The sequence below is a fragment of the Babylonia areolata genome, chromosome 1 (assembly GCF_041734735.1).
Source record: "Babylonia areolata isolate BAREFJ2019XMU chromosome 1, ASM4173473v1, whole genome shotgun sequence".
Classification (NCBI taxonomy): domain Eukaryota; kingdom Metazoa; phylum Mollusca; class Gastropoda; order Neogastropoda; family Buccinidae; genus Babylonia; species Babylonia areolata.
In genome coordinates, this window is record NC_134876.1 from 68,596,718 (window position 1) to 68,624,270 (window position 27,553).

The 27,553-nt window shown below is 43.7% G+C and overlaps 2 protein-coding genes across 7 annotated transcripts in view; one reads left to right on the top strand and one right to left on the bottom strand.

Annotated features, from left to right (window-relative positions):
* Positions 1 to 7,928, top strand: part of LOC143286214 (uncharacterized) — a 47,244-nt gene extending 39,316 nt beyond the window's left edge. For 4 of the 6 annotated variants that reach the window (XM_076593835.1, XM_076593838.1, XM_076593836.1 and 1 more), the window contains 2 exons: positions 2,960 to 4,354; positions 5,432 to 7,928. In XM_076593835.1, coding sequence (XP_076449950.1) covers positions 3,194 to 4,354; positions 5,432 to 7,213 — 2,943 coding nt within the window. In that variant the 5' untranslated portion in view covers positions 2,960 to 3,193 and the 3' untranslated portion in view covers positions 7,214 to 7,928. Of the gene's footprint in view, positions 1 to 2,324; positions 2,634 to 2,959; positions 4,355 to 5,431 lie in introns of those variants that run through there. The other 2 variants (XM_076593834.1, XM_076593839.1) reach the window with 2 other exon arrangements.
* A 151-nt stretch (positions 7,929 to 8,079) lies between these two features.
* Positions 8,080 to 27,114, bottom strand: LOC143286281 (jmjC domain-containing protein 8-like). The gene is made up of 9 exons (XM_076593840.1): positions 26,977 to 27,114; positions 25,861 to 25,956; positions 23,290 to 23,338; positions 22,176 to 22,272; positions 19,393 to 19,461; positions 16,829 to 16,948; positions 14,883 to 14,950; positions 14,376 to 14,510; positions 8,080 to 12,747 (listed from the first exon to the last, which is right to left on the bottom strand). Exons 1-9 carry the CDS (start codon positions 27,039 to 27,041, stop codon positions 12,667 to 12,669), a joined length of 780 nt encoding a protein of 259 aa, XP_076449955.1. The 5' UTR covers positions 27,042 to 27,114; the 3' UTR covers positions 8,080 to 12,666.
* Between the last annotated feature and the right edge of the window lie 439 nt (positions 27,115 to 27,553).

Below are 27,553 nucleotides of genomic sequence, written 5' to 3' on the forward strand. Positions count from 1 at the left end.
TGCTGTGGTCTGGCAGGTATATATCTTCATCAGTAAACGACAGGTCTGTTCTGGCATCTGGTCTTCACGTTGACGTCATTGGGTTTTTTTTGCAGGCGATGCAGTTTGCAGTTTGGCACGATTTGGTATATTGTTTGTATTTCCTTCCTCTCATTTCCGTCAAAAGGATTTCTCCTCTGCGTGTGTGTGTGTGTGTGCGCGCGCGCGCGCGTGTGTTTGTGTGTGTGTGTGTGTCTGCTTGTCTGTCTGCCTCTGTGTGTGTGCGTGTGTGTGTGTGTGCGTGTCAGCCTGTGTGTCTACCTCTGTGTGTCTGTGTGTGTGTATGTGTGTGTATTGCGGTAGTGGTTTTCAGTTTGACGTCTTTCTGCTGTCGGTAATATCAGAGGGATGGGTTGGGGGGGGGGGGGGGGGTAGAGGGGGGGGGGGGGTGAGGGCTGCAATCAGTGGCTAGGGTTTTTCCCGCCGATGGTGGGAACTATCGCTGCGCTAGTGGTCCCAACGGAATGCTTTTCAGGCAGTTCAGTCCTTGAAGTCCAGATAGATGACGACAGCAACTGACGATAATAACCAAGCATCACGCATTATCCACTGATGATGTTCCCCTCCCTGGCAGGCCGCCGATAACAGAAGCGATTGTGTGTTTTTTTCTCGTTTTGCTCCTCTGAAGCGCCTTCCCAGCCTGTCAGACTGTTTGTTCTCTTGCTTCCATATCCATATCGGTGAAGTGTTGTCCTTGTGGTAATTTGAATGTGCTGGCCCAGAAAGCGAGTGTCCATGGGCCCAGAATCCTATACGTACCGCATTGTGTACGTGATGCACTCTCCCCTGGGAGAGCAGCCCTATTTCCGATCTCCCAGGTCAACATATGTGCAGACCTGTTTGTGCCTGAACCTCCTTCGTGTGTACACGCAAGCAGCAGATCAAAATTAATACGCACGTTAAAGATCCTGTAATCCATGTCAGTGTTCGGAGAGTTATGGAAAAAAAGAACATAGCCAGCATGCACAACCCCCAAAACGGAGTGTGGCTGCATACATGGCGGGGTAAAAACGGTCATATACTACACTGCTATACATCATACACTACACTACACTACACTACACTACACTACACTACATCGTTGTGAACAGAGCAGTTTACCGGCAAACTTTGAACAGATGAAACTGCGGTTACAAAAGGCAAGACGAGCAATCGATTTTACATGTACTAACTTTCTGACCTTGTTGAAGGGTATTGTGGGTGGGTGGGTGTTTGTTCACGTGAAGAGGCTGAGGATGGATGGGGTGGATATGGGTGATTGCGGTATGGTCTGTGCTCGCGACCTTGGCGCGAGTGAATGAATTTGTGTCTTATGGAATGTGTGTGTGTGTGTATGTGGGTGGGTGTGTGAGTGGGTGTGTGTGTGTGGTTGTGTGGTTCAAATGATCATGCAGATTATATTATAAAATGTTCACAAGCAGGTTTTGTTCTCTCTCGCCCCCTTTGTCTGAAAGGCGTAATAACGCTGAAATGACAATAAAAATGACATAAATGTACAAATGATAATAATCTCTTCTTTTTAAAAAAAAAATTTTAGATAGAATACTGTCATTGTCATCGTCTTTGCTGCAAGGCACTGAGTGGTCGGCAGCTCGCTGGTCATGCAGTCCTGTATGCTGGTTGTCCAGTGGCATCGACACCTGCCATTTCCCTCCCTGTCTTTTCTCCTCCGCGCTCCCCCCACTCCCCACAAGATGGAGTACTTCCCTCCCTCCCCCCCCCCCCTCTCTCTCTCTCTCTCTCTCTATTTAGTCGTATTCTTAGATATACATACATGTAGATTCCCTGTGTCTCAGTTTGTCTGCATGAATCTTTCTATCTGTAAGCGTTTATCGCTGAGACAAACAGTGCTAACGTCATCATCATGAATCTTTCTATCTGTAAGCGTTTATCGCTGAGACAAACAGTGCTAACGTCATCATCCTGCTGCATGCATGCATTGGACGCGCGTCACGAATATTTTCTCTTTTCTCTCCCCCTACCTTTTCTTTTTCCCTTCCCACCACCAGCTAGCTAACCAACCCCTCCGGCTTTCCAGAAACTCGCCCAAGCCGCCAGCTTTTTTTATTTTTATTATTTTTAATACGGTATAAAATTCAGCGGAAGCGATTCACGTGGATGTGCGTCAGTTGCAGGGATTGGGCGGAAATGGTTGGGGTGGGGGTGGGGGTAGGGAGGGCGGAACGGGTAAACGTAATGAGGTGCAAAGTTACAGATCTACAGCCAGAGAATGATGACGTCAGCACGCTGATTCTGACGACAAAGTTCGCGCACAGACAAGACACGTTCGTCAGTAGACGCGGGTTCTTCTCGGGTGAAGCTAGCTGTGTAGTCGTGTCTTCATGTTCAGCACCGTACATATTTTGTGGTCGTCATCGTGTGTTTAAAATGACAGAGTGAAGCTCAAAATGTTGATCGTTCACTTTTCCCCCCCACCCCCCCGCCCCCCTATGGGACCGATATGTACAGTTTTTCAGCTCTGATACGATCCAGTGCGGCCGAAGGTTATAATGTAACAAAGGTAGATAAATGATGTACGGGTCTGATCATTGTCGCTAATTCTGCAGAATTCCATGACAGCAACTTCACGCCAAGTGAGTTTACTTTTTCAGAAATTGCTGGTGAAAGCAGTGTGTTTGTATGTGCTGATTTAGGAATTTCTGTTGAAAGCAGTTTGTGTGTGTTGTTGTTTCAGGAACTGCCGGGGAAAGCTATGTATGTGTGTTGCTTCGGGAATTGCTGGTGATCTGCTGGTGAAAGTAATAATTTTATGTGTGCTGTTTCAGGAATTACTGGTGATGTGCTTGTGAAAGCAATATGTATGTGCTGTTTCAGGAATTGCTGGTGAAAGAAATATGTGTGCTGTTTCAGGAATTACTGATGATGCGCTTGTGAAAGCAATATGTATGTGCTGTTTCAGGGACTGCTGGTGATGCGTTGGATAAAGACACACTGACACACAAACACACACATGCTCTCGTCTTAACAGCGAACCGTCCGCTGCTGTGACTCTTCCTACCTGCAGGTTCGACCGCGAGCAGAAACACACACACACACACACACACACAGATTGCCAGGGGGGGCGGGGTGAGAGAAAGAGTGCGCGCGCACACACACACACACACACACACACACACAGTGTACACGCCTCACAATGAGCTTCTCTCTTCACTGGATCAGCCCCTACTACGTCCTCCTCCTCGCCGCCTGCTACCACTACCCATCCCCTTGCAGGGCGTTCGGGGGGTTCGGGCTGGGGATGGGGGGCGGTGGGATGAAGAAGTACCTGGGTCCCCCCCTGGGCCCCGTGGTCCTGCCCCCCGCCAACGGCAGCACCTGGGGAGACGTGCTTGAGGAGACCCTGCAGCAGGCCCTGGACCACTGCAAGTCGGTCCGGATGTGCAACACCTCGGGCCTCTTCTCCTTCGCCGACTCAGAGTGCTCAGAGTGCCACCCTTGCTCGTGCGACGAGGCGTGCCACGAGCGCCGGGACTGCTGCCTGGACCGGCAGCTCCGCGAGGTCGTGGAACGGCCGGTGCTGGAACCTCCCGCAGCGCCGAGTCAGACTCCAAATTCTCCTGTGGAGGGCACTGGTGTTGATACTGGTACGGGCCAGCGCCGGGTATACGGCTGTCACGACACGTACGTCACGCACTATGACCTGGGGCTGCACGCCTTCATGGTGGACACGTGCAGGGACGGGTGGAGGGAGGAGGTGGTGAAGGACCGGTGCCTCCACCCTTCCCCGAACGGCACGTTCTCCCGCTGGCCCGTGTGGTCCCGCGACACGGACAGGGTGTACCGCAACTCCGACTGCGCCCGCTGCAACGGCGAGGGCGGGTCGGGGAGCGGGGTGGTCCGCTGGAACCTGAAGGTGGCCTGCGACCGGAGCGTGTACGTGCGGCACTCGGGCGATGTGGTGGAGGCCCTGGAGAAGGCGCTGGAGGAGCCCACCTGCCAGATCCTCTTCGTGCCCCCCGCGGGCTGCCGCCCCGTGCCCTGCAGGCCGGTTACGGGCCGCTACATCAACCGCTGCAACGTCACGGGGCAGCGCCACAGCTACGACCAGACCCTGTGGAGAGCCTGCCGGCTGTTCCACGGTGGGATGACCCTAGCGGGCAACACCTACAAGAATGTGTTCTGCGCCATGTGCAACCACGACCGGATGAGGGTGCCGGGGGCGTGTCACGTGGACCCCCCGTTCCCGTTCTTCCTGGAGGTGGAGGGGGCCAGCTTCTACGTCCAGTCTGACCACCAGACGGCGGCCCAGAGTCCGTGTCGGTGCAAAGAGTCCGAGATCTACGACAAGTTTGATGTAAGTGATGCCATGATTATCTAACCATGAGCTGCAGAAGAAAGAAAAAAGCTTGCAGAAATGTCTTGTCACGGCTACGCATGGTTTGGCGCAATCTGATGAAATAGCTAGTACATTATTACTGGGAAAGGAAAATGATTCAAACTTTCAAGTCAGCAACTGAGCAAGTAACTTAGACTGCCAAAACAAAGCCAGGTTGGAGTGACTGACTGTTGACCACGTACTTAATGCCGCAAAACAAACAGTTGTTAACAACGCAACCAGAGGGTGAAAAGAAGAGATACAAACATCCCATGTTTATTTTCGTTAACCTGGGAGATCAGTTTTGTGAAACTGTCAAAGCTGTCAAAATGCTTGTGTGAGATACAAACATCCCATGTTTATTTTCGTTAACCTGGGAGATCAGTTTTGTGAAACTGTCAAAATGCTTGTGTTATTTTCGTTAACCTGGGAGATCACAATTTTGTGGAACTGTCAAAGCTGTCAAAAGATAACAGCAGTACACGTGATAACCTAGCATGTAAGGAAGATCGGAAGATGCGACCATCAAGAGTCGTCGATCAGTTTTATTGTTTCTTCGTCAAGCATTAACAAGATAACTACGGTCTGTACAGTGATTTTCCTCTGAACTGGTGATCTATTGGCCAGTGGATGAAGTGATGAATACACTTGTTTACATAGCAGTGAAAATACAGGTGAGCAAGATTTCTGTCACAACTTGACGAATGCTGGATGGGAGGAGGGTCGTAAAGGCAAGTACAATATAGGAATGAGGGTTTTTATACGAGGATATATGGCAGGAAAAAAACCATCAGTGTATCACAATGCAGTTTAAAATGTGTATGCATTTTTTTTAGAATGATGAATGTGAAATGTTCTGTTTCTTCACATACCACAAAAGTAGTCCACAAACTCACACGCTTGTACACGCACTCGTATAAGTTGTTTTCTCTCTCACCATCAATGTTTGCTCACACACGTGTGTGTGTGTGGGTGTGAGTGCGTACGCATATTAGTGCGTATGCTGGTGTGAGCTGCAGTGAGCATGTTCTAACTCCTCCCACATCACTGTCTCAGGACCGGTGCCGGCCCCTGCACTGCAGCATGACACGGGAGCTGCGGCACGGCCACTGCCAGTCAGTCGTCACCAACTCCTCGGGAGTCTTCTACGACCTGGCCCTTAGCCTATCCCCATCCCCGGCAGACTCCGCGGACCGGCCGCCGCCGCCCGTGCAGGTGAGGGGCGCCGCCCCGCTGACCCGCGCGGCCCGCAACATCCGCACGGCCTTCCTGCTGCAGGGGTCCCACATCACGGGCTGGCACGTCATGACTCACCGCTTCAGGGTGGTGGCGGAGACGGAGGAGGTGAAGGGAGGGAGCGTCAGCAGTCTGCTTCAGGTACTCCGCTTCAAGGTGCACATCAAGTTCTGTTCCACGTGGCCCGAGCCTTCCCAGTCGCTGGAAGACCGACTGTTCGCCATGCTGGAGTCTGAGTGGACCTTCTCCGTGGATGGGGGAGCCAAGCGGACGTTTCAAGCCTCCCCTTTGTACATTGACGAGTCTGAGGAAGAAGTAGTCACTGGTGACGCGAAGACGTTTCACCGTGCCAGTCTGCTGTCTTCCGAGGGAAGGTTCAAGGAGTTCATGGTGGACATTCCTGACGCTTACATTGAAAGTCATGGTGGCGACCTGCTGGAGACCAACTACTATCTGCCCGTTTCAGAAGCTCTCAAATGTCCCAAAGTGTCCTTCAACCTTTCCCAAGGCGCTGAATCAGGGAAACCCGTGCTCGTCCTCAACAAGACCTCTGGGACTCTTCACCATCTTCCTTCCAACAAGTTCATCAGCTTCCAGTTCGTTGAAGTTGGAAAGGATGGCGAAGTTTTAGTTTGCGCGGATAAACTGTTTGACGGCAGCAGTCGTGAATCGAGGCGGGATTTCCCGGTGGATCTTTTCTCCTCCCAGCTATTTCTGGTCACCATCGTTTTCCAGGCGTTGTCCCTGTTCTTTCTGCTGCTGGTGCTGCTGACCTTCCTCGTGTTCGCCGAGTTACGGACAACGGCCGGAAAGAGCCTGCTGGGTCTCGTCAGCAGCCTAGTGGTGGCGGTGGCTCTGACAGGGGGCAGCTTGTTTGGGGTGGGCACGTTGCTCTGGTGTCGGGTACTGGGCCTCGTCGGACATTTCTTTCTCCTGTCGGCTTTTGCCTGGGCTTTGTGTTGCTCCTTCCACTCCTTTCTCATGATCAGTGGCAGCAAGCTGGGATCTTCGCGGGAGACCAGAGGCTTGGACGCCCACGGTATTTTCCACAAGTACTTTCTGGCTTCTCTGCTGGTGTCGGTTTTCTTTGTCGTCATCATTATCGTTTGCAGCGTCGTAGACAGTCAGGAGGACTGTGTCACTGACTTTGGCTACGGACGAGGGATCTGTTTCATCTCCACCTACACCGGCTTCATCATCACCGCCTGTCTGTCTGTGGCGGTGGTCGTCACCAGTGTGGGGCTGTCCATCTGGGTGGCGCTGCTGCTGCGGCGACGACGACATAGAGGCGCCGCCGCCGTGAGCGGCAACCGCAGCGTGGAGTCCTCCTCCCGTCAGCATCCCCACAGCCTGACGGCGCACACCTTCCTGGCGGGCCTCATGACGGGGGCCTGGCTCCTGAAGATGGTGGCTCTGCTGGAGAAGAAGGCAGCGCTCTGGTACCTTTCCCTCCTCCTCTACCTGGCTCTGTCCATCTACATCTTCGTCGTCTTCACGTGCAGGAAGCACGTGCGGAAGCTGTGGTGCGCGCGGCTCACTGCCTCCTTCGCCTCTGGCAAAGGGCTGAGAAAGGGCCACAAGTTCAGTCCGGTGGACACTTGAAGGGGCTTTCTCCCCATACACTATACATTATATAGGGCAATAGCGTATTCAGACAGCTATCAAGCACATGAAGAAGTACATACAGAAAACAGAGCACAAAAGTCAGTCAAACACTTTGTATTGTAAAAAGAGGAAAAACTAACGCCAAGTCATTTCGGGTTAGAGTGTATCATTGAATGCACTGTCATTTCGGGTTAGAGTGCATCATTGAATGAACTGTTTTACATGTTTGTCAAGTTTTGATTTGTTTTTTGTTCTTCTTGTTTGTGCCTTCCTTTTTGGGGGGTGGGCGGGCATCTATATATATATATATATATATATATATATATGCCTTCAGGACGTTTGTGCGTTTTGTATTTTTGACGACCTCAGTTCTGGTCCTCGGCTATGACTGAAGCCTCTTTGAAGTCCATGTCGCGTCTGTATTGACAATGGATGAATGAAGACTTGTTGGAGGACTGTAGTTCTGGCCTCGAGCACAGTGGTGCACCATCACTGTCATCATCAACATTCTTCTGTTGGTAAAGGCCTTGATCTTCCTCGAACTGAGGCGCTTTGGGCATGATCACTGATCAGGGTGACCGACCCAGAAACAGCGCGGGTCCGCTCAGAAGTGTGGCCCTGACATCGACAAGGCTTTTCCCTGTGCTTGTGCTCGAAAAACCACGAAACAAAACTTCGACCACGATGTTGAAATACCCCTTGCATTTTCAGGCATGGTTTACAGTGCGACTGCTGGTGCTGCAATGCTGTTGTGTGGTTTTCTCCACGGACGTAAATATTTATAGGTTCATGGGTATGCCCCGTCCACTGAGACTTCCTGTGGATATTGAAGGTCCGCCAGGGAAATCTGGTGGCTGTAGTATGAACGTGTAAATATTAATCATGAAACGTGACGGACATATCAGTTCGTCTGAGATGTCTCCCGGCGCTTTGGTTTTGTTGTTGTTGTTGTTGTTTTTACCATGACACGAAGCCTACATTGCCATGTCAGTATTTGACATGGAGTAGCGTGCTTTGACCGTGGACTGCTCTGTAGACGTGGGTGTAAGTTTGCCATCTATTATTTTACTTGCACAAACGCACTGACACATTGTAATTCACCCACATATGTATATTTGCTCATGGGTTCGCGTGCGCACTTAATCGGTTTTATGCTACGTAATGATAAAAAAAAAAAAAAGGTCAAGTTTTGTCCAAATGCGCGCATGCGCATGTATGTGTACGCGTGACGGAGATTGTGTGCGCGCGCTTGCACATAATTGTCACTGTAACATTTCATTTTTCAGTCCTCCATAGAGATGCACTCTCTCGTTCAAATGTGGACGTCGAGTTCCTGTGTTCATAATATGAACGACTATGATTTTGACAACCAGTTCATTTCGCACCAGGAAAATTCGGTCATCAAATTCTAGTTCGAGAGTAATACCCCTCTCCTATTCTTTGCACTGCAATACCGACCATGCCCTTAAGTAAATGATCGTTTTCCACAAACCAGTGTCCAACAGTGTTACACCTATGACCTTTTGACAAAGATGGATGTGAATGCGTTATATATAACCTGACTTTGTATGTTACCGTATACTGTCGAGTTTTTAGGGTCGCGTGCAGAAGAGTCTGCCTTTGGGACTAGTTTGCGAGAATCAAAGCGTATGCACGCGCACACCCATGATTCTTTTGCCTGCGCCGGTGTGCGCAAGCGCACACACAGACACACACACACACATACCGAACCACACATTTAAACGCGCGTGCGCGCATACACGCACACGCACATACACACCACATTCGCGCGCGCGCCCACACACACACACGCTCGCGAATTAGTACTGCTATGGCTATGTCCACTCGAGTTGCATGGCATAACATTAATATGCGCTCAATATGGGTGTTTTTGCCCGTAGCGTCTTCTCATCCATCATCATGCAGATGAAACACGATTTTTTTTTTTTTTTTCCCCTGGTGACGTCAGTGCCTCTCAGCCAATGACACAGAGTCGGTGAACGCTTCTGTGTTGAACTCCAGAGGACCGCACGGCCTCTCACGAACTCAGTATACCGGTGTACGGAGCTGAAATGACCCCACCAACGTTTTATATTTCCGGAGGCAGTTTTGTGTATTTTGAAAACATAAAGGATGTAGTTCTAGATAACTACCGCCTTCCTTTTCCACCCCCCTCATCTTCCACATTGCACTCTAGAACGTCATTTTCTGAGGTTCAATTGAAGTGTAAAAAATAAACGGAAGATCGACACTTACCTTCAGACCACAAGGAGCCCTCTGCACATCATCATCATTATCATCCTTGTAAAGGCCACAATCAACATACTGGTTACTCTGCCGTGTGAGTGGGGGTGGGGGGGGATGTTTGGAGGAAATGTAAGAGACAGATAAAAGAAGGGTGCAATTAAGGGAATACTACTCTGTGTGGCTTTTTGTGGCAGACTACTACTTTTTTAGCCCACTCAGGGGTTACACAATCCCGGCCATCCAAAGGATGAACCAACCCGCCCCCCACCCCCCAAAAAAAGAAAACAAAACAAAAACGTTATGTTCTTAGGAAGAGACTGGTGTGGGGGGGTGGAGTTGGCACAAATCTTAATTAAACACGCTCTGCATTACCTCTCCATTGCGAATGTGTGGTGCATTAGTTGTGCACTGCAACCTTCATTCAGTTCCAAATAGAACTGCAAAATTATTTGAAAACAATTAACAGGGTTTGACTAAGTTTTTCTGGAGGAAGTTATTTGATATTTGATATGTGTAGTTATTTGCCATCAGTATAATAATACACTGATGAAATGTCCTGTTCGTCATTTTGATTTCATAATAAATGTCAGGTATTCCTCAATGTTTTCTCAGAATAATAGAAATGAAGATTGGGACTATTGTAACCAGTGATCTTCCATTCACTCAAAATGCCCAGATACTAAAGCAGATAATTTGCTTGGTAGCAAGCACATTTGGTGTCACATTACTGTTTTAGTATCTGTGCATTTCGTGTAAATATGAAAATGTTGGTAACAAAAATTGTCCATAGTATCACACTAAATACAGGGAAACCTGCACCAATTAGCACCACTACATATAGAGAAAACTAAATTACCACATCTTTTCTTTTTTTTTTAAACAGATGTATATTCACATATTCAACACATTCAAATCCAGTTCCCACACTGGAGCATCACACACTATAATACACATTTCTGTAATGGTTTTGCAAAGCACCAAGGTGACAGGCTTTAAAAAGCGGTCAATAACACCACTAATATTTGTTTTCTCCCTGCGATATGTTTTGCCTGCTGGAAATGGTGATGAAGCATATTTATGTCTTGATGATGAACAATCCAAAAGACGGAATTGAACTGTGCCCTTTTATTCTAGTCTCTACCTCTTCAATGCTGGAAGAAAGGCAGTCCAGAAAGAACCGCAGCAACCCTTTCACAATCCAAAACCTGTTCCTTTCTGTAACCAGTGTTCCAATTTAAATGCAGTCATCACAAAACCTCAGAACTGTTGAGAATCCCAACCTGTCCTTCCTGTTGGTAGGGCCAATCCAACCGCTCATCCCCACATTCAGTCTTAAATGTTCCGTACGTACTAAGCCATCTTCCCTCCAGAAAGCAGAACCGAATAGCTGCTTGCAACCAGTAGGACAGCGACCGTGTGCTGGTACCTGTTCTCCCACATAATAGGGAGACTCCAAAGCCAGTGCTTCAACCTGTCCTAGGCTGATTGCCAAACTCCTGCTGCACTGTCCATTCTTACGACGGGTAGAGTTCAAGTTACCCTCTACTCACCCATTCTTCCTTCCTCTCTTTGGACAGTTCAAAAGCCACCTGACACAAGCCTACGCACCCCTATTTTTGAGACAGTCAAAAGGATGCTGTGCAAGGCACTAATAATGCAGCATTCTGTTCTCGCCCATGGTAGGGCCCATAAGTAATATACTGCATTAAATCAGCTTTCCCATCCTAAACTGGAAGGCGATGCCCTGAAATCACCGGATCCTGCATGAAACATGTCCTTCCCCCTTTCCCTCCCCCTACTTCCCCATGCAAGGAAAGTTCAAGGTAACAAACAGGAACCCTGTCCTGCCACTGTGACAGAGACTTCTTTCATTTCAGTTACTCAAGAAGGCATCACTGCGTTTGGACAAATTTATATATGCTACACATCTTGCTAGGCAGATGCCCGACCAGTAGCATAACCCCATCTGCTAGTCAGGACTTGAGTGCACGCATATGTATTTGTGTACCTATTGGAGTGGATTTCTTCCACAGAATTTTGCCAGATGACAACGCTTATGTTGCCATACACCTATTGGAGTGGATTTCTTCCACATAATTTTGCCAGATGACAACACTTATGTTGCCATAGGTTCTTTTTCAGTGTCCCAAGTGCATGCTGCAAACAGGACCTCTGTTTATCATCTCATCTGAATGACTAGATGCTCAGTCTGATTTACAGTCAAACTTGGGAGAATGAGCAAGACAGGATTCAACAAACCCAGGCCCTCATGGACATAGTATATGCAGATAAGCATCTCGACCATTCTGCAACATTCCTCTCACAACAGTCACAAAGCAATAACCTCTACTCCTTGACAGCATGTCCAGTCCATGCAGTAACTCGGAACCGGGAAGTAGGATATTCATGATCATGGAAAATGAAAACTTCCAATTCATCAAAATAAAAACGCTCACAAACAGCTCACATTAACACAAACAAATGATGCAAGAAGGCAGTGATTGACAGTGCACCCAAGTGAGCAAATAACGCACAATGGGAAAGTACTGATAGTGATGAGGGCCTCAACACTGCTAAAGGAGCAAACATGGCAGCGGCTGAGTAAAGCCCCATCACTTTTTTTTTTTCTCATAATTTTTGTGTACGCCTTAATACACCTTCTGAACTCTTAAAATCAGAATATTTGTTTTTGAAATTTAATTCACAGGATGCACCTTGTGATCAAAAGTGTCTTGTAAATATAGTACTCCAAAGGATTCTTGGTCTAAAAGCCAGGTTTTCTTTGGCATTTTTAAATATCATGAAATTATAAGCAAGTGCCACTAGTTGTCTAATCATGCAAAATTGTTTTTGTATGATTGCTTAGTACAAACAAACTGAAACTGATGAATTTTTGAACCCTAACAACAAATAAATTATTGTTCCCATTTCACCAAACCCTAACAACAAATAAATTATTATTCCCATTTCACCAAAGTCCCAAAAGCAACAATTCTTTTGACATGAAAACTACACATTCACCAAGAAATGCACATGCATGACACTGTCTTAAAAAAAAAATTAAAAAAACAGAAACAAATTCATAAAAAAATTACTTATATAAAATACAAAACCAAACCTTTTGGTGTCCTAAAAATGACAGTCATTGAAAACACATGCATGCATTCCAATGTTACTAACAAAGTGATATGGAGATAAAATGACTAGCCAAGGAAAGTGGAAATAAAAACACTGGTGTCAATGTTGAGGGTGCCATGCCACCATCTGTCTGGGAAATAGATGACCTGAAACACCAGGAAAAATCATTGTGGTCAACACATATCAATTTTCCAGTGACATCACAATGTAACTCATACTTCCTTCACCCCCCACCCCCAACTTGTCTTTTCTTGGTTTTGTTTTGCTGTTTTTCAACACACACACACATTCACACACACTCACTCATATACACATACATATACAAATACATAAGTAGTCATATATAAGTAGTGTCAGCAGCTGACACCTGGATGTTGTGGGTCCGTGTGCCAAGACTGGGATAAGACAGCTGAGTATCTCCCACTCCATGGATTTGACATCTGACACCGTTTCTTTCAGTCCATTCTGCAGTACATGCCATATCAGGGCTGCTCAATTAAATTTGAGAATTTAACCGTGTTTGACACAAAAATCTGTCACATCTGAAAAAAGGACAACTGAAAAAATAAATAAAAAAAAAAATTCCTGGCACATTATCTTAAGCATTAAACTCCTTAAGGAGAATAAGAAAAAAATCTAGGCAGTGCTGAGGATGTCAGCTGTTCTGCTCAATTCAACATCTCAGATTGAATAATGAAACAAGGGACAAAAATAATTCAAAACCACAAGATTTTTTTTTTTTTAAGCATTTAAAAGGTCATAATAGACAAATAACACTGCAGAATGGACAAGTAGTACCCATTCCCAGACCCACTTCACTGATACTGAAATTTTCTTACCAACTACTGCGTTAAAAACAAAATTGGATTTACTGAATGAAAGAAGCTCAGACTGTAGAAATTTGAAGGTTCCTTGGCAACTGATTATTTCCTGTACTTGTTATGGACAAACCACAGTTTTTCTGCACTTGTTCTGGACAAACAACACTTGATTCTGTCCAAAGTAGTATGTTTCTCATTGTTTTTGCCAAACCCACCCAATGAATTGAATGTCAGACTCCAAAAATTACAGTACCAGTCGAGTGGGAAAAAAAAAAGTAACAAGATAAGCAGGAAAACAGAAACCATTGCAAAAAATAAAAGGCTTGGAATATCAGACTTCAAAATGTATGTCTCAGCTCCGAAACTGTAAGGTTAAGAAAGCTTGGAAACACAAATCACGGTAGAAATAGTAGAATTGAAATCCGTTTTTTAAGTGAATTAAAACTTCATGGTACATATTTCTGTTTTTCAAAGGGAGTTGAAATAGAGACATAAGATAGAAGAACACAATCCAATAACAGCACCTATGCCAAATTTCACACAAACTAGTCCTCTTAAATGCCTTTTTAAACCTGGACCACCCTGTTTAATATTCTTTCACTTCATTCTGATTTTGTTTAGCATTTACTGCAGTTGTTGCTAAAGACATGATTCTGATTTTTCTCTTATTGCGTGTAAGTCTTTGAGTATTATAATTCAAAATCTAAACATAATTATGTAAATTTAGCTAATCCAACAGCTCTTTTATTTCATTTTGATGCTCTGTTCCTTTGCCTGTCTCAAAATGTCCAATCTTTTCTTCTTCCTTTTTTTTTCAACCCTTTTTTTCTTCAAACATCACATCTTGCAAACCATGTAAACAGCACACACACACACACACAACATGAAGTCAAACTGCACACCTATGCACATGCATAGACATGCTGTTTGAAAACAAGATTTGTCCACATTACCTCGCCCTGGTTTATGGTGCACTCCAGAGGCTTTTCAAGGGGATGTAATTCGTCATAATCCTCGTACAGCCACTGCAGTGTGGTTTTGTTGGGGTGAAAATGGGGCGTTTTGTCCGGGGGTAACAGGAACCATCTCTGCAGCAAACACACACATCATCCAGTCAGTCAGTTTGCTGATAAGTGTGTGGGTGGGGGTGGGGGGGGGCAGGGGGGTGCGTATGTGTGCATGTTGTGTGTACTGTGTGGGTGTGTGTGAGAATGGGCTCAAGAATGCACATGCACTATCTGTATATGCCTAGATGTATAAATTCATGTTGTGTGTGTGTTTACATATGATTTTCAATTATGTTCATGCTTCTTTTTTTATGTACTACCCATGACCACCACAATCCTCCCCGATCTCGCCAATATTCCTTGCAAACCCCATACACTTGGGGAAAAAAAAAAAAAAAAAAAATATATATATATATATATATAGTCCATTCTATTGTATGTAAGGTAACTTACCTTTCTCCCAAAGACAACTTCCCCAAAGCCCGGACCATGGAAGTGGAAAGGAACACCAGTACCAGCCCCTGCACATAACAACTACTATGACCTATCAAAACAGTATTGTGTCTGTTAAGTAGAAAGGCCACATGATGTGCATGTGAAATATGATGTGGCATTGCTGGGTGTGGAGTGACATGTGAAATATGTTGTGGTGATGATACTGGTGTGTGTGTGGGTGTGTGTGTGGTATGTGGTTGGTGTGTGGAGTGATGCTTGTGGTTTTGTGTGGTGTGGTATGGTGTGATGTGGTTTTGTGTGGTGTGGTGTGGTTGTTGTGTGTGGTGAATTATGTGGTGTGGTGTGGTTGGTATATGGTGTGGTGGGTGTAGTGTAGTTGTGTAATTGTAGAAACCCTCTTCCCTATGCACACTTTCACCCCATGTCAATTCCACCCAAGACTCCCACCCACTTTCACCCCAAGTCAATTTCACCCCTAACTCCAACCCACTTTCACCCCAAGTCAATTTCACCCCTAACTCCAACCCACTTTCACCCCATGTCAATTTCACCCATGACACCAACACAATTTCACCCCAGGCCAATTTCACCCATGACACCAACACAATTTCACCCCTGGCCAATTTCACCCATGACACCAACACAATTTCACCCCTGGCCAATTTCACCCATGACACCAACACAATTTCACCTCTGGTCAATTTCACCCATGACTCCAACCCACTTTTACCCCTGGCCAATTTCACCCATGACTCCCAACACAATTTCACCCCCTGTCAATTTCACCCACGACTCCAACACACTTTCACCCCTGGTCAATTTCACCCATGACACCAACCTACTGTCAATTTCACCCATGAAGCCAACCCACTTTTACCCCATGTTAATGTCACCCATGACTCCAACCCTCACCCTGCGCATGAGTAGCCAGAGTAAGTCAAACACAGTGGAACAGTGGCCTAATGGTAACACACCTGTCTATGAAGCACATGTTCACTGGTTCGATTCCGATATACAGACTATGATGATTACTCCCCCCTCCACTAGACCTTTAGTGGTCATCTGTGTGCAAGTCTTTCAGATAAGATGATAAACCAAGGACTGTGTGCAGCGTAAGAACCCACAGCAACATTCTATACAAAAATACACTTTGAAAACACCTGAAAAAAAACAACATACACTTGCTGACAGAAAAAAAAATTGTGCTGCACTGTGACAGGGCAACCTGAATTTCACACAGAGAAATCTGCTTTGGCAAGAAGTAACACAATGTGAATACAATACATGCTTACGCTGCACACACACACCAAAAAAAACCCCCACCCAAAATCATTTTCTGTAATTCACATTTCAGTAGCTCTCTGCACTATCTAGCTCACAGTTCTAATTCACAGTGTTCACTGCTCTGTATATTTCATGTGTGAAAGTAAATAGGTTGTAACAAAAAATACTGCTGAATCGGCGAAAGTCAAAACAAACACTAAAATGTTCAAGTGTGAGAAGCAAACACCAAGGGAAACAACTACAATTTTGGCTCTTTCATAGCCCGTTACAGACTGAACACATGCACACACTGTTCAAATTTAAACTTACCATTCCCTGTGAGGTTAGTCCACCCATGAACCCCCACCCCCATGCCCCCACAGTGACAGCGCTTGTGGACCAGAAGGCTATGTCATGAGAACTTTATATAATATTGGCCAAAAAAGATGCAAACTGTCTAACCCATAAATAGCAAAAAGTTGGGTAGGGACTTCAATGTCATACATGCAATTTCCAGTCGGGTGAATAAAGATGTTTAGCGTGTGTACCTGTGTGTGAGGGTGTCTATGTGGTGTGTGTGTGTGAGTGTTGTGAGTCTGGTCTGTGTGTGTGTGTGTGTGTGTGTGCACGTGCGTGCATGTGTTGGAATGGATTGAATTGGATTGTGCTGCCCATCTCACCTGCCATTCCAAAACTGTAGGCCCCAGTCAATCCTGGCAAGAAGTAGGGTGGAGGAACATACTTGTCAAACAGCTCTTTCCACTCTGTGTGGTTGTTGTCACCAAACCAGTAGAATGTCTCTGCCAGCACACCACAGCATCACTTGAACGACGAGAGGCAGGCACGACATTTGACAACAAGAGCTAAGTCTCAGGCAACAGGGGAGATGACAAACAGAAGTAAAATGAAGACAATAAACCAGCCAGCCAAATGCATCAAAAGAATTAGATAAAAATGGAACCAGATCCAAGGGTGAAAAAAACAATGATATCAACTACAATGAACTTATGTACTTAGGTCCGTCCAAATTTTCAAATTCATAACAGAAGCCTCATATTTGCCAGAATGAAAAAGTGCAATAAAGTAAGAAGCCACACCAAATTTCAAAGCAATATCTCAAATAGTTTTTGAGATATAGTTTTGAATTTTAAAAAATTCCGCGATTTTAGCTAATCTCACAAAATAGGATTTTAGAACCTGTGTAGAATTGCCACTAATGCATTCTCATTGTCAAAACTCTTCATATATGATCTATATAGTAAACAGAAGACCTCAGATTTTTTTTAGTTGGCTGTTGATGTTATTGGCTGAATGCCAGTGTCATACATTCTGAGGAAAATGCTTATTTTCTGCATGTCCAATCCTGCAGTTTTGATGATAGCGTTACAAAAATGACTGAAACTCAAAAACTATTGCATCTACATAAACATTTAAGATATTTTCAGGTTCAAGAAAGACTGTAGACTTACAAGAAAGCAAATGTTAATAATAAATCTTGATAAATGACAGTTTTTGATAAGATTCTACGAAAAAAATAAGCTTTAATCAAGGTGATCAGGGATAATGTGCTCCATTAACGCTAAAAATGATTCTCCTTTTACATATTTTTCAGGATATGTATGTGTGTGTGTATGTGTGTGTTTTTCAAAATCAATATGTATGCATCACTTTATGTAACTGTTTTCTTGTTTATACATCATTATTAACTATTAATCAGCACAGCTGATCATACCAGTTCTAAAGTAGACATCCAGCTGAACGAATGCATGCTCCAGTGCTGAAGTATAAAAAGGTTGAAAGGAAACAACAGTCTTACAATACAGCATCAAATGTACCCCTGGTGTAAGAAAACAGAGCAAGTATGTTGTGTGATCACAAAGCTGAAGAAGACCAATTGAACTTCTCACTGCAAAATTCGTCTGCTATTTTGACGGAGTTCTTAGGTCTTTCATTGTCGGAAATAAAATTGTTTCACAACAGAAAACGATGATATTAACGAAAATTATGAAACCTATCATTCAAATACTTACTAAAATAAGTAATGTAAAGTTGGTTTCCATTTTTTTGTGTTTTGAAGAGCGAATGATACTCCACTTCGGGCAATCAGTTTCACACACACTGTCTTTCACACAAAAAAAGAAACACTTACATGAACAAACAAAGGCAGTTTTATTTTCTGATATATCTTTCAGCTGATTGTATGCAGTATTGCGCTTGCTAGGGCGAAGTGAAAAATTATAAAAATAGGCTCCGTCAGTCATAGTTACACAGCATTACATAGCGGCCGGACCTACCTATGACATAATTTCAGGCCTTTATAGTATAATATTTTTTTACCCATGTCTGACCCTTGAAGCTGATAATATTATGTAAGCGCTATATCCAAGTCTGAAAACATATTCTGACTGACACATACCACCAGCACACTAGACATATGAAAATGCACAGGATTACATTTATCTGTTTTCACTTTTTCTTGTTATTCATGGCACTGCCAAAGCCAAGGTCCATGTCAAAATTACTACTTTCATCACTTTCACTCGGCTTCAATCTTTTTTTCCTTTCTTTCTTTCTTTCCTTCTTTTTTTTTCTTTCTTTTTTTTTTTTTTAAAGCTGCCCCAGCCACAATTTTTGCTGATGTTACCCCCATGCTGCTTATCATGACTAAGCCTGCTATACACAGCCACCCCCATATTCACCTGATGCAGTCCTAGCCCCGGTACACCTATGTGAGCTATCAATGTCAGGTCACCAGGAGGCCACACACCAGAGAAGAGTGTACTGCTGCGGAGTCACTTTTATTTTTCTGTCCCATCATTTGCAGCATTCAGTTAATAAAAGGGTGTAAATTTGGGTATGTCTTTTCCTTTTTCTTCCCCTATAGTTGATGGTGAATGATGAGGATGATAACAATGCTGTTATGGAGGTCTGTTTAGGATTGGAACTGCATGAGAAGGCTGTACTTTGTGATTCCTTTCATATTATATCTCAGTGTCAAGCAGACCAGAAAGATACAGACATCTGCAGTGTTATATGACCATGTATGTGACAGTTGTGTCTTTGCAAGTAATGCCTCTGGAAATGCATCACATTAGCCTGTCGACCAGATGTACTGCATCTGGTTCCTTCCCCTGCAGATCCTGCATCTTATAAATACAGGATCACCACAAAAGCCTGTAAACGTGTACCAACACATGTGAGCTCAAACAAAACAAAGAACACAAACAGTCACTTTTCTACATACCATTTCCTAACATATCCAGAGTCTGTGGCTTCAACACCTCTTCCACATATTTCGTCAAAGTCATGTCCACTGAAAACAGAAGAGAGCACTTCCTGTTAATGCAGTGCAAAGGAACAAATCAATGAAAGCAAGCATGCAACACACCCCTAATGCATATTCTGACAACGAAATACAGGAAAAACAATCAAGGAATGGAAGAAAAGAGAGAAGAGATAGACAAATGTGAGAAAGGCAGGCAAGGAAAGAATGAAAGAGCATGGACAAGGAGAAAAAAATGTTTCAGTTGCAAAGTGAAGCACAGTTCTTACTTAGGTCTGCTGATGATCAATTACAGCAAGGAGAAAAAAGATGAAAATGAAGTGAAGAGCATTATACATCAGACAGTAAACAGATACACTTGCCAAAATTTTCTCCCCCTCCACTAGACCTTGAGTGGTGGTCTGGACGTTAGTCATTTGGATATGACAATAATCCAAGGTCCTGTGTGTAGAATGCACGTAGCACACATAAAATAACTCATGGCAACAAGAGAGTTGTCCTTGGCAAAATTTTATAGTAAAACCCACTCTAATACATATATATGTACATATGTGTGGGTGTGTGGGTGGGTGCACACACATGACTGAAGCCTGACTGAATAATACAGGAAACAAATGACTAAATCCTACAGGCAGCTGTCAGTCAGCTCTATCCCTGTAGGCAGCCTGCTGTACAAATGATTCTGTGTTTTGGGTTTTTTTGTTTTTTTTTGTTTGTTTTGTTTGTTTGTTTGCTGCCCCATCATCTGCACCGTTTCAGTGGCATTACTCCCATGCCATTCATTCAGATTCCCCCATACATGGCCACACCCGTGTTCATCCGTCACAGTTCCAGCGTCGGCAGTCTGCAGGGAACTATTGATGGTAGGTTGCCAGGAGGCCACACACCAGAGGAGACCCTGCACTGCTGTTGAGTCACTTCAGTGGTGTTCAGTGGTGCTTGTTCTGATTTAACGTACTGAGGATACCACCTACTATGCCCCCTACAAACGACAATAATGGTTTAGTCGAGGAGTCAGACTGAGTGAGCGTCCCTCCCAGAGTGGAGACCGCCACCACGTCCCTCAAACAACAGCCCCCAATGAATCTACCGACACTGAAGACATTGACAGGACTCACCCCAAGCACGGAAGTGGAGGGGCATTGAAACTAAGGTCACCATGAAGAGCAGGGTATGAAAGGCCACAGACTTTAAGACTGTTTTGTTTATACTGATGATGATAAAGGAAGATGAGGATGATGATGACAATGATGATGTTGCTATGGAGGTCCATTTTGGTTTGGGACTGCATGACAAGGCTGTACTCTGCGCTTCCTGTCATAATGATATCCTAGCATTGACCAGGCCTGAGAGATAGACACTTGCAGTGTTGGTCAGGTAATTAGAGCAACACACCCAAAGACGTATCCTTGAAGTGGATGACACTCGACTGTGTGGTCCCAGTCTCCCCATTTAAGCCTACAACACACTCAACTCTGGGTAGAAGCCAGCCGCGAGCCGAAAAACTCACCTCCGCTGGGATTCGAACCTGCATACAAAGCCGTCAGTCTGCGACGCTAACCACTTCACCATGGCGACTGGTAAATGACTCTGTGTTTGTAAAGTGCTGAGAGCTTGGTCTCTGACCAAGGACAGGCATTATTTAAGTATCAAATAATAATAATACAGCAACTTTTGCTTCTGTAAGAACACTCAACTTCCAACTGATACTTCTTAGCCGCTTGATCACTCTTTCAATACTGCCAGTAGCTTCAGTATCCAAGAACCAAACTTAAGTGCATGCAAACTAAACGGAACTTAAAAATATGCAGAGTCATAAAAGGAGACAATTATTATGTTGTATGTAAACAAAGACATGCACACACATAACATGCATGTCTGATCATAAATCAATGGTTCATTTTCACTTGTTCCTTCCCCATCAGCCACTTCATACCCCAATCAATGTTCACCTGCTCGACTTGAACTACAGAGGAAATGACAATAACAATTATATTTTTTGGAGTTTGAAACTGAAGTCGTGATGGTCTTGCAGAAGAATAAGAGAAATCCATAAAAGCCCTTTTAGCATTACTGATTATGCAATAAAAATCAGTATGTAAAATGACCAAATTCCTGAGACACTGATGGGTCATTTCAATTTTGTACATGTCAATTACCAATAACCAACATAAATCCTAAATCTTTCTAGCTACAATACCATGGTCAGGACCAACACACAGCAACTGAGAAAAATAAAATACATTTCCATTTTAAAAGATGCACATATGGATGCTCTCTGACCATCACAATGACATGCCCTGACACACAAAATTGACACCAGTAAGAATCTCTTACAATTCACCTTGTTTTACATTTTCATTTCCAAAAAAGTGTTGAATCTTTCACTATGTTGTCTGCTGACAAAACCAAAAGCACAACTGAGGTGAAACTGATCCAGGTGATACCCACACCTCATCTAGTCACTGTTGCACATAGGTTGGTTTGACTGACTGGAAAGTGAAAGAGATCAGGGGAGGAAATATAACTCCCACCCCTCAATTCAAATATCAGATGTCTATGGCAGAGTGGCGACTGACTTTAATATGATGCAGTCAGTCTAGAACTGGTGGCTTTGAGTGAAAACACGTAGCTCATGTACTGTTCCCACAAAAATGGCAACCCAGTGTGAAAGTAATATTTAACACATTTCCTTAAAAAATCCTGCTTTTTTAAACTTCACCAATGTACGGTACAACACTTACACTTCTGGTAGGAATGAGTGTTTGCTGAGCTGAGTCTGATAACTTTGGAGCCATACTTTTTGAGCATATTGTCTTTTCTGCAATCAAATATGAAATCCTGCACACACAAAAAGAAAAAAAAAACAACACAAGCTGAAAAAACAAAAAACAAAATTGTAAGAAAAATAGCAATACCAGTGAAATTAATTCCTTCGTTCAAGACTCTTGGTAATGGTACAATTCACAAATGTCACCACTTAATGTACACCTTAGCACATGCATGGCTGTTGACATACACACATACCTTATAGTATACACTCACAAGCACACACATTCCCAACATAAACAGACATAGAATAATAACAAATGACAATAAACATTTCCATGAATATAATTTTTTCTTCTGGTGAGCACTAAAAACATAAACATTACCTACAATTATGTATTGACAGCCGCAATAGCCGAGCGGTTAAAGCATTGGACTTTCAATCTGAAGATCATGGGTTTGAACCTCAGCAACAGCGCCTGATGGGTAAAGGGTGGAGATTTTTCCTATCTCCCAGGTCAACATATGTGCAGACCTGCTAGTGCCTGAACCCCCTTCGTGTGTATACACACACAGTAAATACACATTTAAAAGATCCTGTAATCCATGTCAGCGTTCGGTGGGCTATGAAAACAATAACATGCCCAGCATGCACATCCCCAAAAACAGAGTATGATTGCCTACATGGCAGGGTTAATAAACAAAATGGTCATACACACAAAATATTACATGTCTGAGTGTGTATGCGAACATGACTTAAAACTGACTGAATGACAGAGAAAACGAATGATGAGCGCCCAATAGCAGCCATCAGTCAGCTCTACCCAGGTAGGCAGCCTGTTGTGCAAATGACACCATGTTTGTAAAGCGCTCAGAGCTTGGTCTCCAACCAAGGATAGGCACTATATAAGTATCCATATCATCATCATCATTAAATTAACCTTCCCAGTACTTATCTTGAAATTAACATAAAGACTGAACCTTTCTTAATGGTGAGCTCTTCAAAAAAACAAAAAAAACAACAACAAAAAAACAGCACTTTTTTCCCAATATTTCTTTTTTGGAAAAGAAGCTTGCAAACATACTTACAGTGTTGTCTGTAGCTCCTCGAATGATAACAGGTTGAGAATATGCATATCTGAAAACAAAACATCACCTTGTTATTAATGTTATTCATTAGAATGAACAGATCCGTCTAAGCAGTAAAGTGTGGTCAGTTGAGACTACAGACTGCTATACTAGCACCATATCATTACCACATTTACACTGGTGTCATATCATTGCATCAGTTTTAATGGCATCACTTGCATCATTATATTATAACCACACTTACACTGGTATCATATCATTGTCACACTTGTAATGGCATCGCTTGCATCAATATATCATTACCACACTTATACTAGTATCATGATATCATTGTCACACTTGTAATGGCATCATTTGCTTCACTATATCATTACCATACTTACACTGGTATCATGATATTGTCATGCTTGTAATGATATCACTGTATCATTACCACTTACGCTAGTATTATTATATATATCATCACACTTGCACTGGTGTCATTAAATCCTTAGCATACTTGTATAATGACATCATTGTTTCACTCTTGCATGTGATAGCCGCGTCCGACTATGACCATCAGAACTATAGAACTGCAGTCCCAACTATCTGGGCTAGAATTTGATTATAATGGAGAGTGCCTAGCCCAAGTTACATCCCCACTCTCCCATTCGAGACGGTTTTGAGACAGTTGGCGTTGGGATGGTTCCCAAAGGCCAACTCACCCCCAGGGATGCAGCACTAAGAGCCAATGCAATATTGGCTCCTAGTTTGACAGTCATACTCATAGTCCTTCACAAAAGACAAAGCTGTAAATGACTTCCCATTGCAATGGAGAAACTATTGATCATACAGCTCTCACTTTCACTCTTGTAACAGCATCATTATATCATTACCACACTTACACTGGCATCAATAAATCATTTCCACACTCATACTGGCACCATTATGATAATACCATTACCACACTTGTTACAGCATTATTAAATCATCACATTTTGATTTACACTAGCAAAAGAAATAAGCGCATGCATCATGGGTGTGCGAGGTGAAATGAGTAGAAAACTGGTATGTCAAGGTAGAGGTGCAAGGAAGACAGAGGGAGGGAGATAGATGGTGGTGGTGTGTGTCCATCGAGATCGATGATGACCATCGCTGTCATCCAGCTGGGGGATGGGGGGAGGGAGGTGGTGGTGGGGGGGATGCTCATGAATCTATCTGTGAGTGCGCAAATGGCTGAATAGTCCAATCTGCGCATGAAATGTTCGCTGACAGTTGGGGCAAAGACAGGCATATCATTGTCAGGGAGCTTGTTTGCCCGTAACTTTCTGGCCTGCCTCTTCTGAACAGCTGCAGCAGTCCTGTTGGCCTCGCACAACTTGACACCTTTGTGCAGCACGCCATTTGTCACGGTACACTGCAGATTCCTCCCAGGAGTCAGGGTTGATATCAAACACTTTCAGAGAGACTTTCAGAGTATCTCTGAAGCGCTTCTTCTGACCTCCGTGTGATCTCTTCCCTTGTTGCAGCTCGCCATAGAAGAGCCTTTTGGGCAGCCGATGGTCTGGCATGCGCGAGATAGATAGATAAAGAGAGAGAGACTGAGACAGAGACAGAAAGACAGACAGACACAGAAAGAGGGAAAGCAAGGTAGAGAGAGAAGAGAATGTGGTTCTAACACTCCTGCAATTAAACTGTGAAACTGTCAAAAATCTATTTTTAAACAAGACATTGTTTTAGACAAAACATCCCTTTTTTCAATGACACCATAGCATATTAAAACTATTAAGCAAACATGATCAAGTGACAATTGTGTCAATTACCTGGATAAAGTCATAAATTTACAAAATTTTTGCACTTAAGACAAGTATAATATAAACACAAATTTCACAGTGCTTTTTTTTTTTTAAACAGTATTTCATTTCAGTCACACTTCTGTCTTTTCATTTTTAAACTTACAAGCTCGGCAACATGAACTGAACACACACACAGACACACACACACAGACACCACCTAATATCATGTATGTGTGTGTGTGTGTGTGTGTGTGTGTGTGTGTGCGCGTGTGTATTTGTATTTCTCTTCTTTGACACAACAGATTTCTCTGTGTGAAATTCGGGCTGTTCTCCCCAGGGAGAGCGCGTTGCTACACTGATAGCGCCACCCCCCCTTTTTTTTTTTTCCCTGTGTGCAGGTTTATTTGTATTTCCTATTGACTGAAGTGGATTTATCTGCAGAATTCTGCCAGGGACAACCCTTTCGTTGCCGTGGATTCTTTTACATGCGCTAAGTGCATGCTGCACACAGGACCTCCGTTTTTCGTCTCATCCGAATAACTGTGTGTGTGTGTGTGTGTGTGTGTGTGTGTGTGTGTGTGTAGGTGTGTGTAAAGATGGCAGGGAGGAGAAAGAAACATAGAAATGGTGAAAGGAAGGAAGAAGCGAAAAAAGAAAAATCAGATAAAAGGAGAGAGACTGAGTCCTGACATTTAAACTGGCACAGAAATACACACACACACACACACACACACACACACACACAAATGAATTATATCAAATGAGACAATACAGAATGTTCCCTGTACTGACAGACCTTGAAATGAACTCTTGCTGGGTCAGATCTGCTGCCTCTCTAATCTCCACTGTGCAGGGGCCAGGTTGAGCCAACAGTTTGGTTTCCTCCGTGTACCTTTCAATCAAACAATGAACATGTATACACACCTTTGCTCTTATGTGGTGCATGAATAGATCATTTGTCCTAGTGTTAGGAAATAATTCTTGAAATATGACTGGTCTATGAGAGTTAAATAATTCCAAAAGATCTGCTTCCTTCTTTTTTTTCTTTTGTTGTTGTTGTTCCTGTTGTTGTTGTTGTTGCTACTGGTGGTACTGGTGGTGGTGGTGGTGGTGGTGGTGGTGGTGGTGGTGGTGGTGGTGTGTGTGTGTGTGTGTGTGTGTGTGTGTGTGTGTGTGAAAAGAACTTTTTCCATCAAACAACTAAACACACAAACAACTGGGAAAATTAAATCAAGTGTCCTAGCTATGTCACAATGCAACTACAGTTAACCCTGTGAGAAAAGTAGACAAGGGTCTGTAATTTTGTGAAACTAATTGTATATTTTCTCATCTCCAGAAAGCAGCAGCAGTCCCAACAGCAGTCTGATACATCAATCCATTAAGTTATATGAAAGAGGCAAGGATTAAAAAAAATATCAAATCTGGCAGAAAACCATATTCTTTGAAGTTGTAAAACTTGTATGAGATTAACAAAATCCAGAATAACTCCAAAGCTCCATGGGTGCTCAGCTCCTCTGTATGTCCTCCACAAGGTAGGCACAGTGTGCCTATATAGTGAAATGCAGTACAGTTCTGGGTATTAATATAATCTGTTCATAATTAGAACCTCACTCAAGAGTCACTGGCACTGACAGGCCCCAGATATGTTAACTGGAAAAGTTTTGAACTGTGCTGCAATGCCACTACAAAACACATTTTTATATTTGTTTCACATATTTTCCAAGCATTGCTCATAATAAGGGTAACATCTTTCAATGACTTAGTTTGTGTTCATGGGCAACAGAATCATGTATCATGCTTTACCAGAGAAACCAACAACCTTGCTTCAAACCAAAGACAATGAAAAAGCTGGCTACTTCATCAATTGACATTCGTTTTAATTCAACCCATTTCCCCTCTCGGTCTTTCTTACCAGCCGCCATCGTCTGTCCAGACAAACAGCAGCAAATTCAAGAACACAAATGATTGTGCCTTCATGCTGTGTAAAATAAGTTATCTCCTTACTGACAACCGTCTGCAGTGCCAAGCGCACACGTTTCAGAAACAATGGTTTGCCAAGACTGCAACTCATCCGGTGTCAGGTCTAAATTGTCATCGACTCGAAACTGCACCCGGACACCCCGGACCTTTCCACATTCACGATTCACCCTCACCCTGTCCCATCATTTCGTGTGTCCATTCCGTATTCGTCAATAAAAAAACTTTCCCCTTTCTGTGGAAAAATTAAGGGATTTTATGGATGAAGGAAAAGAATATATGTTACTCAAGTTGGAATGGATAAACCGGACTTCTTGTATGAAAGAACACGTACAGTATGTGTCAGTAGGAACTTACTCATCGTGTCCTGTTTGGGTGAGCAGTGGTGTTCCTCAAGGCATTGTCTTGGGACCCACACTCTTTGTGTATCATATAAATGACATGCCTAATATTCTTGACTGTTTTGTGAAAATATTTGCATCTGATACAAAGATCTATGAGGAAGTTGATTC